This window comes from Coturnix japonica, chromosome 9, assembly GCF_054131305.1.
Source record: "Coturnix japonica strain WE chromosome 9, WE-NBRP24, whole genome shotgun sequence".
Taxonomy (NCBI): domain Eukaryota; kingdom Metazoa; phylum Chordata; class Aves; order Galliformes; family Phasianidae; genus Coturnix; species Coturnix japonica.
Genome location: NC_140671.1, coordinates 8,627,286 through 8,643,213, shown reverse-complemented (window position 1 = coordinate 8,643,213; position 15,928 = coordinate 8,627,286). Strand labels below are relative to the sequence as shown.

General features: G+C 38.4%; 1 protein-coding gene across 37 annotated transcripts in view; it reads right to left on the bottom strand.

The window, feature by feature from the left end:
- CIT (citron rho-interacting serine/threonine kinase) overlaps nucleotides 1–15,928 on the bottom strand; it is a 70,442-nt gene that overhangs the window by 47,960 nt on the left and 6,554 nt on the right. For 21 of the 37 annotated variants that reach the window (XM_015878246.3, XM_085556118.1, XM_085556119.1 and 18 more), the window contains 3 exons: nucleotides 14,409–14,612; nucleotides 13,045–13,198; nucleotides 5,827–6,007 (listed from right to left, as the gene is read on the bottom strand). In XM_015878246.3, coding sequence (XP_015733732.1) covers nucleotides 5,827–6,007; nucleotides 13,045–13,198; nucleotides 14,409–14,612 — 539 coding nt within the window. Of the gene's footprint in view, nucleotides 1–5,826; nucleotides 6,124–13,044; nucleotides 13,199–14,408; nucleotides 14,613–15,928 lie in introns of those variants that run through there. The other 16 variants (XM_085556127.1, XM_085556132.1, XM_085556135.1 and 13 more) reach the window with 1 other exon arrangement.

Sequence of the window (15,928 nt, the reverse complement as noted above, 5' to 3'; positions counted from 1 at the left end):
TCTGAGGAAAAAGCTACTCCCAAATCCAAACATGTATGCAGGATAGTCACAAAAAAAAGCCCCACAGATCTTTATGAAAGCAGTGCAGCAAAACGTGTATGTCAAGATAGGGCTTCAAAACTACCCCCTTAGCAGTCACTAGGAAATATGGGTTGGATATTAGCAAGTAAGTACAGCAAAATGCATCAATTCTATCTTGCAAGGCCCATTATTATTCCTATCCCCCCCCCCAAAATCTAGTGTGGAAAACTCAGAAGACAAATTGTGCATATCAACAGTACAGATAGAGTCAGACTTAATGAAAAGCAAATGTAAAGTGAACGCTTTAGTCCTGGTGCAGCCAACACCATCCATCAGATTATTGTTTTTAAAAGAAATCAATTTATAAAGCATGTCTGTACTCCTACAGAGAAAAAAGCAGCCATCTGAGAAAGATGCGAATGAAATCCCTTAAGAGCTGGGTGTACAAACAAGGCTAAAAATGAGTAGTTGAGAAAAGCTGTCTAAAAATACAAATTAAAACTCACGTTATCTAAAAAAAGACACTGAGGAATGCTTTAAAATGTAAATCAAATAGATGTAAATAGCTGGAAACCTGCATTAAGTCTGGAGACCTTTTGATAATTAGCAGTTAATTTATAGGCCTGAGCTGAACTGGCTAAAGCAAATTTTGTTTCACCACCAGCCACCACCTTTTGATTTTTATTCTTTTCAAACTTGAGATATTACCTAACACGACTCTACTGAGTTCAGCCCACGAAGCAACAGGGCAGATTCAGGCAAGATCCAGAGCTCAGCAAGGACACATTTTTCAGTCAGGAGTGACTGAGTGGGACAGAACAAGGGAGACTCTCATTGACAGAAGTTTGAATTTCATTCGGTAACTCTAGAGGGAGCTGCTCCTCAGTGCTGGTGTCAGTTTAGTAAGGAAAGAGATGGATACAGACTAGAACTACTCTATTTCTATTTCTCATCCCTGTCCAAATGGAGTTAAAATATCCCTTAAAATACCTGTCCTAGTGACATGATGATTTTCCTGCCATGGAAACAAGTGCATCTGATCCCCAGATGAAGCTGGTTTCAGCCAGCACTGTACACATGGCCTTTAAGAGGTATCCTCTCCCAAGAATGCTTTCCTTTGTATAATCTATTTGGAACAACTTCACGAACATCCACATAATCTTAAAAGTATCAGAAGGGGAGCAGAGAGAGGAAATCAAGAGAAATGGAATAGTGACTAATCTAATAAGCCTTGTCATGGTGATATAAGCTCTCAACACAGCATGACAAGGTGGAAAATGCCCACCTTGCTGGCGCACTTATGTTCTTGCTCAGTCAGCATCAACTCAGAAATGAAACATGAAGTCCAGCATCAAAAAAACAGGTTGCAAAGCTATCATCTAAGGTTGGTGCCATCTCAGAGTATTTCATTTAATTAATTGCTACATCTGGAGCTCTCCTTTTAGTACAACAGAGCAGATTCTGCTGCTTCCTCTGAGGTGTGAAAAAGAGATTGACAAAAGGTAACCAGCATACATCAAAAAGAAACTTGCAACTGAAAATGGCAAAAAAAACCCAAAACCCCTCAAATTCTGTAGTACTTAGTGCTGATAGCACGAGCTGTGCCAGTTTACTTTCAAAGGAAGCACAACCCACACGTCTAAAAAAATAAAGCAAGTTAACTTACAGCAGATCACCTAGTGATTTCACAGCTACATCAGCAACTGCTTCAACCAGCAGAACCATCAGAAATGGTGCTAGTTGTATAAAAGCTCCTTCACTCTTAACGTGGCTGAGAAGAAAAAAGAATCAGTATGGGATAAACTATAGGACCATTCTGCAGCATGGAACTCATAATTCAACCTCTCTTGTACACCATAATTCTTCCCTCCCTTTGTCCTTTAACGCCACTCTCACCTGTGCTTCTTCCTTCTCGTAACAACTGACACCATCTGTCCTAATGCTGCCCCCAACACAGCATGCCTGTAACTCATCCCCCGTCCCTCATGCTCTATTCTTTTTGGCATTACACTCATCTGTACCTTCCGCCCCCTCGTAAATGCTTGCTCAGGCCTAAAAAAAACAACCAAAAACAAACAGTGATACCATCAATCTGTGAATAGAGCTAGCTGAAGCAAGGCATATTTTTGGTATGTTCATCCTCTGTTTCCTCTTTAATCTATCTTTGGTGAAAGAGCTCTCCAGAACCCTACAAACTGTTGGGCAAAACCAATGTTCTTTTCTCTTGGAGGAAGGGCTCCATTTTAACTCAGTATTTGGTAATGGTAACCACCAATCAGCATCTCATTTTAAGTTAAAAACAATTTAAAATCCTGAAAAATACCACTTATGACTACAGAAAGGAACTGTAGATTGTCTAGAATAGCCTTACAGTCCCATTAAAAGAATTACTAGGATTACACTTATTCTATTCTGAAAGATGGTTTAAAGAAAAGAAGCCCTTATTCAACCACTGAGATTGGGTTAGCCCCACTTCCAGCCCTGCATGTGAATACCTCTGGGTTCTGATTTAGCAATTATTCTGCATTAACCTAATTTTTGTATCATAAAGTACCAGGCCCCTTCAGCTCTTTACTCCAAATGAAGAGAGAATAGAGTCAGGCAAAAATTAACATCATAAACTATTTGCTTTACCGGGCTTTTTCACTGCATATTTGGTTAGCCCTGAATCTATCGTATGTTTAATCTTATGCCTTAAGGCTTCTACTAGTCACCTGCAGGGGACAAGAGTAATTTTCTTTCACTGCTTGATGAGTTATTCTAGCTTCTAAGGGTTTTTTCTCACTTGTTCTGAGCACTGAAGATAAGCCATGCTTAGGGACAGGAAGTAAGATGGGACTGGCTTTGAATGGAATTGAACTCTCAGCTGTTCTCACAGCCTCGTGCTTGTGGCTAAACCAGCAGCCAGACATGCAGTCAAATGAGTATTTTTTCTCCAGATAAGAATCCAGAGGTCACAATGGGAGTAGTTAGTTGGTCTTTCTCTGCAGTCTGCCCCAGCTTCCTAAGGTCATACAGGAGACTTACTTAATAAACACCCTTCTAGTACAGGAACTTATGACATACGCAATGCCCTTGATTTCTCCTGATCGCTTCTTACACATTACCTGCCATGCCTTCTGCAATTCTGTTTGATCTCACATTCTTCCCAAAACTCATAGTATGGGGCAACGTAAACAATATTTTAATTCAACAGACCACTCTGAACTACACCCTGAGCAGGTAATTTCTGGCAACAGGTTTAAGTGACTTGTGTGAACCCTTCAGACCCTGAGTGGTTAGGAGAAAGAAGAGAATGGGAAAAGAAAACTTCTTATCCTTCTTCCATCCAATATTTTTGTTTAAAAAAAAAAAACAAAACAACTTTTCTTTCCTTAAAATTAATTGAAATTCCCAAGTCATGTTGGATGGCTTCTCACCATCCAACAGACTGGGTACAGACTCTAACCCTAAACTTCATGGCTTGACAGACCTCAAAGTATAAGCAAGGAAAGTTTCAAGGTCCTTTTTAATGGCACTCTGCAGTTGCCTGGCCTGACTGCAAGCAGCACTAGAGGCACTGGCTATCATGCTGCAGACACAGGAAAACAGATCTAAATTGCTTAGCAACCATAAGGGATGGACTTCCCCAAGAAAGGTTTTAAGAAGAAAAACTCCACACTGGTAAACTTGATGACTATGGACTTTCAAGGGAAAGCAATCCAAGATTCACAACAGATAAGCCTGCACTTTATTTACTGCTCCGTTTCCCCTCTAGATATTGATATTCATAGTAGAATGGACAGAAACAGTACTTTATTTCCTCAGTAAAGCACATTCTGTGCAATATTCAATAAGAAAGAAGTTTACATCCCAGTGTTGCAGTGATATTGAGAATAAAGTAACCGCTGCATTATTTAAATGCAGACATTATTAAGCCTCCATTCTCTTTGCTATATTTAAATTGCCTACATAGAACAAAATGCAAGTATTAATTTACTCCTCAAAATACCAGAGTGCATCTGTCAAGACTGTTTAAAAAACAACAAAAAGAAAAGAAACCACCAGGATCTGCTTACATAGAAGTAATGTCGGTGAGAATTAGGTATGTGATGCCTTTCTACTCCAGATAAGGAAAGTCCAGGCCACAAGAAAAAATTCTACTTCAGTCAGAATTTCTCCAGAACACATTAACATCTCTATTCTTTTGCTGTAGACCTTCTCATCTACTGCCAAAATCCAAATGCTGCTTCAATATACATCTTCACTACTAGGTCCCCTAAGAAAGTATATCAATGCTACATCTGCATTACTTTTAAGCCTCCAATGACCAGCACAGCTGTATCACTGTTCATTAGACTTTACTTCAAGCTGCTGCCCATCTAGTCCTGGGCCCTCTGTTACGTATACATTTTTACCATTCGTGCCTACTGTTGAGCCTCTTTTGACTGTTATATGAATGGCCATCTAGCTGTGACGGATGGATGACAGATCCATTCAGGCAGAAAAGATAACAGTGAAAGTTATTTCACTTATAAATCAAGATTTGAGTCAAGGTTTTAGCCCCAGGTTTCTAGAGATGCAACTTTCCGTTATTCTGATCCTGCTGACAATATTAGATCATTTCAACTAAACCGTGGCTTCCTCATTACGTGCTCTCCTTTCCTTCCTCTTTTGTCATAAAAGCAAGTGCACTGAGGAAAGACGGTCAAAGCCTCCCTTTTTATTACTGGCATAACCATCACATAACCTTGATTCACGGCGTGGGCAAGATCAAAGATGTCAACAGTGTCACCAGATCTGGTTGCACACTTTCCGCAGAGGAACTTTCATAATCAATATGACAGAAAAATGAAAACTTGATTAAGACAGATTGACAATTAAGTCCCTTCTGGGAACTAACTAGCAGCAACAAACGGTGGTTGACATGAAAACACAGCACAGCATTCAGTGCATTGAGTCAGTAACCCAGCTAAAGCCATGCCATTCCTGAGAGGCCTCCTGATACTGAGGTAAGGACTTTTCAACTTAACATTCTGCACTAGTACTTTTTCCAATAGCTCTACCATCAGGAATTAACCACCTAACGCACCAAATGGTTAACATCATACTACTTACATTCTTTTACCTGACTCCATTCTCTCTGAAATCACATTTCCTTTCAACTGAAAAACCTTTTTTCTAGGTCTTCACCTTTCTCCACAAAGACATACCACGCATACTTCACCTGAACCTCCAGTCTCCTAGCACACAACACAGCAATGTCCAGCCTTCACGTTTAACTCAACCCAGCAGCACAGTCAGCTGCCATCAAGCTCCTTCCCTCATTCCCCAACCTAGCACTGCATATTCCCAGATCAGTGCAGCTCCATTTCTGTGCATCACCAGTTCAGCCTAACACATCCCCAGCACTGTGGTGTTCACTCTCTAACCCATTAAAATGCCCTCCCCGCTTTTCCATCTCTGTACTGCTTAGCATTTTCCTTCTTTCCGTGGTCTGCAGTACCAGAAATGCAATCACCTACTGCTCCTTGGTTAACAGCAGTAACTAATTCAAAGTATCCGAAGTATGATTTTAATAACGACTGGTTTAGAATCAATCCTCTGATTGCCTTCCTTCTCTCTCACCCCCAAAATCACAGAACATTAGGACATACACAAGCCACAGCAGCAACAGATAAAACCAGAACCTGGCAGCTTCCCTAACACACAGTGCAGGCCAGTTAAAACAGCTTTTTCCCCCCCACACGTACACCATCCTCACTGAAACAAACCTTCATATTTTTTCCAGCGGTCATATCCCCCTAAGCAATAATTTGTACTTACTCTGATCTGAGGGTCCCCAATGCCTTGATGAATGAAAACCCTATAAAAGGCAAATCTTCACCCGAGAAACCTGCTGGGTTCAACTGCCGTGTAGAGGATAAAACCCCCGAATTCTTCTCTGGTTCATCAAAATTTGAGGTGTCATCATCAGACTTGAGAGTAGGAACGAAGGGGGGAGGAGCTGGTGAAAAAAGCAGGGATAAAAGACAAAATTCAGCTACAGTTCACTCTGCAACAGTCCCACTCATTCAGTGCTTGCAATGGCACTGCAGCTCCTGCTTTTAATCTTGCTAACACAAGCAGACTGAGCTGCTGCTCTCAAATCGTATTACAGCAACAAGAGATTAACCCTTCAGCCACCAACATGGCTACCACTCTGCAGGCAGAGCATCTCCCACACTGATTAAACGGAGTTCTAGGTCGGAGATTTTCCTTTTTTGTGTGTGTGGATTTTTTTTTTCCTCTCCAGACACACAATGAATCAAATCAAAACACGAGGCTAATAAAATCATCATCATAATACAGCTAAAGGTAATTCAATTCCGATTCATCTAGAAAATGTTTCCAGCCTAGCCAGTTAGTGAAGGCACTACGTGAGAATGCAGCCTGATTCTCTGCTAGTTAGCTAAGGGATAATATATCTACCATTTAATACTACCAAAAATCTGCCCAGCATGAGCTTCTAATCAATAATTAATCAGTCTTTCTCCCGGAAGGTTTTAAGAAATTACAGCTACTGAAAGCCGGTCTTCAGGATGAGAAGAAACACCAGCAAGATTTTATTTATCCAGAAGAGCTTGCTAAAGATCTGGAACTCTTGTTGGGACACCACTGCAGTCTGGCTCTGATACAATCAGCTCTGAAGAGAGGTATATATAGCAGGCATTACAGTCTATTTTTTACTATAATTTCTAAATTGGTACCACTTTAGTTGCTAAGCAGTTGTTTAATTTCAGCTGATTTTTCTAATGTTTACTTCAGTTTAATTAACCAACAGAATAAAAAGACGAGTTATTCTCAATGATGTGCAGCACCCCAGCTACCTGCTGGCATGGCTACGTGTGCGAAGGGAATGAATGCAAAATCCTGCTGTGCAATTCCTACCTCACTAAAGCACATTTTCTACCTTTTTTTTTTCCCCCCTTCATCACTTGGATCCTCACTCACAGTAAATTTACTAATCTCTTTTTTGCTCTATGAAGGAGACAGCTCTTCAGTCCGTAACTAGAACACAGCCCATTGTCACAAGCTGATGGAAGTGTAGTGTGCTAAAACCGTTACCATGGAGCCAGTATAGATCTCCTGTAGCTGAGGGGCTGATGAGAATTGAAGAACCAGGAACAAACATTACAACCCCTGCAGTGCAGGCTCCCTGCTCCTCACTCTCTGCATGCTCAAGTTTAACCCTACCTGCCTGCATTCGTGACAGATGCTGATGCTTATCTGACTGACACAGGCAGAATGAGTCACGGCTGGAGCTTGCTAGCTCCCTCTAGGTTGCCAAGCCTCTCACAGCCTGCTTTTTAACTCTTAATTCTCTAGACAAACCCATGCTTAAGCGACCCACCAGAACAGCACTGATAGCCAAAAAACATCCCTGTAAAGCACCAAATCACAGCTGCACACACATGCTTTGTTAGCGGCTCTCCAAGGAGCCATTCTGACACCGCTGCCAAGCAGGGACAAGGAAAGAAATCCCATGGAGCAGATTGAATGCTGCTCACGTACAGTAGTTCCAAGTACATTAGAATGAAATAAATGGGAAAACACACAAATTAAAATGGTTCAGTAATAAGCAATTTTACTTACTGCTTTCAGAACATTAATGTTTTCTGTTAATATTATGTATTTATTATGTTCTGCTATTTCACTGGTAATAATGTATATTTAGATCCGGTATAATACTGACATCTATACATTGTAAGCATAATTTTGGAACACATTGTTTATTAGGATCTGCACTGAAAAGAATCCCTTAATGTCCAGATAGTGCCAAGCTGTTCTTTATATGCTCTTAAAAGATTAAAGACAGGTAAGCAATAGAATGCTGTTCATAAGTATATCATCTTTAATGCAAAGATAACCCCAGAATTACCGTTAACTCATAGCAGAGGAAGATAATTACAGAAAATATTTTAGTTTAGCAGCTCTGCTTAAAGAACTTCGTGCATCCTCTTGAAGGAAGGGGTTGCTGTGAAGTTTTTTTTGTGTTGCCTTTGGAGACAGATAAAGTTGATGAGGCAAAGTAGCAGAGCAAACAGCAAACTATTCACTTCGCTTGGGGAAGTCTAGAATCTTTCTTAAAGAGGTAACAAAAATCAACATAGCTACCTTAACATAACGTTATAACGCCCCTGTTATAGGTTCTGCAGAATCTGACAGCTAATTTCAGCTTATAAAGAGAGATCTAGTGCCTTACTTCTCACTGGATGGAAGCTGAGGAGCTCTAAAGAGTCATCTTTAGACATAACCATTAAAAAGAAAATCTTTCCTCTTAACAAGAATTTCTAGCTAAACTACTTGCATGGAGACAAATACAGTTTAAAAAATGCATATGATCAGCATGCATGTATATTGATAAAACAGGCTCAGAGGAGAATAAAGGATGCAAAGACGAAAAACCGAATGCAAGACAGACCTAATCTTTGGGGCTGGCAGGAAATGAATTTGAAAAGCAAAGTGTTTTACAGGATGGTTTCTTCTAACACTTAAAAGATGCAAACAAAGAAGTTGTGAAAGCTGTTTGAAAAATACTGGAAGTGCTCTTGCTCCCTATTTTATACTTAGTGAAAAAAATAAAGCATAAAATGTACATTAAGTCATCCTAAACCATCGCCAGTGACTGAACGTGAGATTCACAACTTTTTCAGTACACCGAAGGGAAAAAAAGTAACCACAAAAATACCACATACACAAATAGGAGCAAGAGGGAATATCTAGAGGGAAAGAAGAACTGTTGGATCCACTCTGTTTATTTGGTAGCTTCTTCATTGGCTGTTATTGCTAAGATTGAAAGGGCCTTTGCATGACGTCTAAAATGCCCACAGAATCATCTACTTCAGAAGAAACTTGTAAAAACAAGCTAATGTAGATGAACAATTTGGTTCTCAAATGAGGATCACGTGGTGACATAATCTCTAGCCAATCTCTAATAATAATAACAAGTTATTATTTCTTACTTAAAATCAAAGGACTCCTAATTATCGTACTTTTGGAGCAAGACGAAGATCAGTGAATGCAAATGCATAGATGTGCTTATCAGTTCCTTCTTTAAAAGGATCTTTCAGAGGAGGTCAAGATAAGCCTCCAAGAACTAACTGCTGAAATCATGTCATCACTGCTGACAAGGTGAAAGATTCGCACTTCTTTCAGGCTCACTCAAAAGGAAGGCAAAACTATTAGTCAAAAAAGGCAGTAGGCCTGATGCTTCTAGTCTTACCAACTGTATAAAGACCTCTTTCTGCTTCTGATGTATTACAAATGAATATATATGTTCTGTTTACCATTTAAAGTATCTTGCAAGGAACTGCATGTTTTAAAAAAAGCCAATTGCTTGCCTAGATACCTCCCCACTTGTGGAAGGATGTAACCCTCTTCCATCTGTTCCAAAGAATGACTTTTCAAGGAAAAGAGGGTGTTGTGGGTTGCTAAGTTAAACCCCACACATAATGCAGTACTTTAACCAGCTTATCATTAAGATGAGATAAAATGTTCCTTATGAAAACAAAGATTTTTATTATTTTTTATTCAGAGGATGGACGTGTATGGTTTTCCCTTCTGCTGTGTGCATTCAGGACTAGTTCAAGAACATTGCCTCAGTCGTGTCTCTCCTTCCTTTCCAAATATTTTCATGCAAATTCAGAAAAGAGATAGTGCATTTCCCATGGGACAGAGAAAGATGAAAAGGGAAATTTATAGGAAATAAGAACACGTCTGAAGAATTAGAATGTGTCTTTTTTTGATATACAAGGTGATCTATATATACTTGCTGGGGAGAAGCATCTGCAGAGCCTTTTCAAGTAGGTTAGGCGTTACTCTCTCACGTTTTAAGAGGCATATTTCAGTAGAGTGTTATGGAATAAAAATAGAAAATAGCAGGTCTGACTGATATCATTTAAGGATATTATGTCTAAGACCATTTGAACAATGGAATCGTATTGCTTCTAACCCATCTATCTATATATTAGTGTCTTAGAATCTTTTCTGTTCTCTCAAGGCAATGATCCAACACATATGTTTCTGCTAATAAAAGTCATCTTCAAGCTGACATGAAAGTGATCTCCATTTAGAGAGACAAGCCAACACATTTTTCTGAAAGCAAACGTCTAAATGAGACATCAAATGTTTAACTGTTAACATGCTGAGTGACAATTTGGGGCTTATAAGGATGAGCCTCAGAATCATGAGCAAAGGGTTTTGAGTTCCTGCCTGTTTTATAACAGAAGACAACCTAAAAATCACTCTTCAACACCTCCTGAGGTTTTCCAGTCTCCTCAAGACTTCCATTCTTTTCCTCTTTTCTTCAGTTTCCTCATGGAAGATCAAACACGCTTTTCTTCTTTCAAGAGCTCTTCAAGTCCAAGAGTCTTTATGCTGTATGTATATACATTGAATAGATTATGATAGAACCTTCTGACCATCTATCAGGTAACCTTTATAAGACAGATTTTTTTGTTCCCAGTTGAACAGTTGGTGTTATTTCAGGATTTCAGACAAGGAATGTGATTAACAAAACCCTCAGATTTGCAGCCTTGTTGCTGATAAGCCAGGTATATCGCTCCCTAAGCTCTACCTGCTTCTAGATACTTATCAAACATTCAGACAGTCCAGTCAGCAACATTCCAGTTAAAATCCTGATCTGTTTAGCTGGAACGCAGCTGGAAACATGTTCATTCTAGCAAATAAAAATCCAAAATATTTTCTGAAAGCTCTAGCAGATAAATCAAAACAAGTTATTCAGAGATTTATTACAGTAAGTTTCAGAAGTCATTAAACAGAGAAATCAGCAAATACTAAAAGCAAGATCAAAGGACACACTTCAGTAAAACACTCTAAGGAAGAGTAAAATTTCCTGTTGAGACACATTCAAAGTTCACCTTTGGTTAATGGCTGGATTATGTTGTTTCTCTGCCTTAAGAGCTGCTTCTACAGGCCTGTGCTACTTGATTCCAAGGAAGATGGGAGCTTTTCTAAAAGGCAACTGTCTTTTTTGGGAAGGAGTTTACTGAAAAGTGAAATGTTTCAGAGGTTGACTTTTATTAACAAAATCTAACACTGAACAACTACCTAATGACACTTCCATAACCAAAAGTGATGCATTAAGAATAGACGAGAAAGAAATCAGTGAGCTGACACAGAATTTATTTAATAATGACTTGACAGAAATAAATTCATATTCCATAGCCCCAAAAATCTCACACTGTTAACCTATGGAAATGAGATTCCTTGGTCTAAATCAAAACCCTGTGGCCTCTTCCAACACTGCTGGCTTCCTAGTTTCCTCAGGTTGCCACTGCTCCAGTTAAACATAACTATCACAGGAGACTGAAGATAAGAAAGAAACCTTCAGCTCTTAGATAGCCCAGGAAGAGCCTATCAAGGCTTCTGAATAGAATGATAGTGACACCATCCTGAATAGACCAGCAGATAGAGAACCACTGCAGAGAGCAAAGCAATAGGCAATACACTGGATCTGCTACTAAAAGCGAAAAGACTGCTGTGTTTTGTGCTAGTTACAGAGAGGCTTTATGATGTACAAGACATAGCATCCAAGTCAGGGGTCAAAACTGCATGAATCTTCACCATAGGTAGGTCTGGATATTACAGGGAATGATGCAATGCACAGGTCAGCTGCAGACCAAAAAAGGATCTTTTTAAATCCCCAGTGACTACTTCAAACTTTATGATGACGGCAGAATTGTTCCATCAGAATCACAGTTATCACACGAAATGGCAAAAACACTCTCTATTAACTCATGCAGTTGTGTCAATGTTGGACAGGCAATTGCCAAGGAAACAACAGACCTTTTCCTAAATACTGGGTTTTCTTCCAGATATAAGATATGATAAAAATACAGTACAAAAAAATTCAGAATTGGGTACTGGTAGCTTAGACTAGATTCTGGGTGAAGAATGCAGAGCGAGCCGAAGCCTGGGAAATGCATGCTGAAATTATAAGAAAGGCTTCTCATTCGAGGTTCAGTGGCTCTCAAAGGGGAGAAACAATGGCATTTAACAGAGCAGCAGTTCCACAAGTCCAAAATTAATGAATCAACAGAAAAGCAGATAAACATTCTGCGGAGCTGACAGCTGAAATGCTGAGACAGTCATCAAAAAGCAGAAGTGTTGGCTTAGCAATTCATGAAAATTAGAGCACAATCATTGCTCTTAATACAGGGAGCATATTTGATAAAGAATACAAAGCAGACAGGTTGTTTGCACAGATAATCTTACAGTCCAGGTAACTTAAAATAGCAACCAACACAAGTTGGGCACTCATAGATCACTGACGGTATGCACAGTGCTTGCTTTTACAAGTGCTGGAGACTCAGTACTTCCAAATACTAAATTCCATTATTCCCCCAGTGTTATAAACAATTTTCTGCTTAGAAAATTATCTGCTTCAGTGATTTTAATCCATTCCTACTGGAAGGAATAGATTTGTGAAAAAAATAAAAAATAAAAAATGTATCCATTTATTAGTCACATTAACTTAAAGGAAAAAAAGCACCAGAGTTCCCCACAGCCTCTTGACATTTCATCACTTACAGAAGGTTAATATATATATATATATAAAAGTTGGACAGCAAGTAAGGAAAGAGAGAACAATAAAGGTACAGTAAAAATATACAAAATGGAGCAAACTGAGGTGGAAAAGGCCTGAAGAACACACATGCATTTTAATCAGAAGAAAGACATGTAAAGGCCACTGTGATTTTCCAGTCTAGCGCTCGCAGTAATATAGCAACTGCATCAGAAATTCATACAGAAACATATTAAACCTCACCTTACCTTGCAATTTTCACCTAAGAGATGCTAACATATCCTATCTAAAAACCAGAACAAATTGTTTTGTTAAAAACACCTGCTCCTGAACACAGTGCTGTTTCATTACTAATAATGACTCAGATCAAACACACTTAAATACTGACATCGTACAAAGTTTCACATTACCCAGAAATCAGGAACTGTTTATGAATGCAGTGTTCTTCTACTTACAGTTACGGATATTATTCCAGTCAATTTTAGAAAAAAACGGATGGCAGCAGAGTCCCTCATAACCCAGCCTTTCCTTTTGCCCACAAAGCAAGCTCTGGATTAGATCAAGAAATTCACTGCTAACTTTCACATCCTCTGGGAACTTCAGGTATCTCTGTATTGTGTTAGAAAGAAAAGAATGTCTGCTTAGCAGGAAATAGTAAGATTCTTAAGTTTCAATGTACTGAGATGTATCATGCACAAAGGATAAATACTTGTAGCATACAAAGAGGGGGGAAAAAAAACAATACATTGTGGATATTTTCCAAATAGACTTTGATATAAATTTACTACACTACGGGAAAACAATACAAGAACAACCATATCAGACCAGACCGAAAACAGACCCAGTTTACCATCTTATGCTGAACAACGGTCAGTGGCCACACACACAGACGAATAAAGCAAGGCAGATCTGCAGAAAATCCTCTCAAACTTCCAGGAATTTATGGCTTAGGATTTTCTGAAGCATGGATGATGCCTTTGTATTTGCCAGATCCCAGTGCATTCTTCTTCTATAAATTTGTTTAGTCATTACTTGCACCCATGTAAATGTTTAATAGCTGCAAATAATCACGCTGAGGAGAACTTGGCCATAACATCCCACATGGAGTGTCCTTTTTGGTTTGTTCTGTAGTTACAGCTGACTACGTTCATCTAACACCCCTAACTCTCATACCAGAACAGATAACTATTACTTTTTGCTTTCTCCCAGCTACATGACTGTTTTTTCTTTCCTACAAATTCCTACCATTTTATATTCTTTTTCTTTTTCTGTTTCTAAGAATTAAACTAATGTTTCTCTAGATTATAACATCAAAATACTTGAACCCACTTCTAGGTAAAGTTGGAATACTTACCCTTTCACATGCATGGGGTTTAAATGTATTTAACTTTCACGTGACATATTAATTATGCATACACTCTATATCCTTAGGTCCTCAGTTCCTCATAGCTGACCCTTACTTTACCAACCAGAAGCATTTAGTATCATTAGGAAACTTTATCAAATCACCTTTTCAATCCTTCTGGATTATTTTGGAGATGCTACTGTTACAATTGCCAAAACTGGACAAATAAATCTTTCCAAATTCATACACTGAAGATGCTTTTTTTACAGCTATTATTAAAAAAAAAAACAAAAGCCACTTTGTATTTACAACATGAAGGTGGATATACAAGATTAGTAGCATTTTATTTAAAGTATACATACTTTCTATGAACACAAGAAAGTAAGAGATATTATCTTATTTTCGCAATTGTAAAAATGTCTCATTTTTATTTACAGCCTTTTTACCCAGCAACATAAAAACAATGCTCTCTACCTGGAAATTCATGATGTTATTAAAGGTTTTAGCTGAAGTTCCCTCAGTGAACGGAGATCTTCCATAAATCATCTCATATGCAATGACACCTAAGGACCACCAGTCACACTCTGGACCATAAGAAGCTTTGCCATCCCCACTCAACGCTGTTAGCATTTCTGGTGCCATGTAATCAGGTGTGCCAACAGGTAGCTTGGCATTTACCTGGAAGAGAAGCAAATACACTCCAAGTGAATTTACAGTACTTCTGTTCATTGATCATGGTAATAAAACCTTCTGAAACAAGAGACACGTTTTCAGCTTTCCAAGAAAAGTTTAAGTAATTTTAACCAAGACTGATAAGCAAAACACTGAAATTGGTGTAACAAAGAATTATTAGATGTAAAAATGGAGTACAAATATTAGAGCTGTCACTGAAAACAATGTACAGCTGATGTTAAAAGAGCAGTGCTGTAAAAAGAATGGCACTATAGAAAAGTAATGTTTTGAGCAGTATGCATACCTGAGCACTCTATTATTAATGAGAACATCATAGTTGAAGGTTCAAAAAAAAACAAACAAAAAAACCCCCACAAAACTGTCAAATTTAGACATTAATATTCCCTGGCCTTGTTCCATTCTGTGTCATCCTTTTTGCCTTGTGTTCAGGATCAGCTAGTGTTCATATTTCGTAAGTGCTTGGAAAAGGTAATTTAGAAACCAGAACTGCAATAATTTTTTTTTCACTGAGTGGCAGAAAAGAGTGAAAGAAAACAGCAGGGGTACAAACAGAAATCCAAAGAAAACTGAAAAGACAGGTAAAATGAAGGAAAAAAAAAAACATGAGAAAATGCAATGCGGAGGAACACTGCCAAGCAAATAACAAGGAAAACAAACTATAAAGAGTCACAATACTGACAAAATGTTATGAGACATGAAAACTCATAAAACAAGTGAGGAATCTGATATATAACTTCATATTCTCACTTGGATCTATTTTAACTTAAATTATCGCTTGAAATTGTGTGCAGTTTCCTAAATTTAATATCATCTTATAACTACAGGCTCAACCTATTCACAGCTATGAATACGGTTTTCTGTGAACAAAGCTGAATTTCAGAATGCTGGAATGTGACTCATTTTAATCAAGAGCTCCTCTACCTTCAAAACTACGCCACCTTAGTTACAGCAAACATAATTTCCAGTCCAATTACAATTATAAGTTCACGTCCTTCTTTAAACATGATATTCAATAGTCGTGAGAATCTCTAGAAGGATGATTTGGTATTGCAATGCAGCATCATTGGAAAGCAGATGTACTTTTACCTTACTTACATATTAAAACTCAAATAAGCAAATATTTATGTACTGAAAGCTGCAAAAGATACTCAAGCTTATGTTTGAAAAGCCTGCCCTAACTGGAAAAATATCATTCCCAACTCAACTCCATACTGGACAGGAAAGAAGATATAATCAGGCAACACATATAAAGTTAGTTTTCTCTTTTTGACCATAATATCCAAACAAGCCATAGAAAAAAT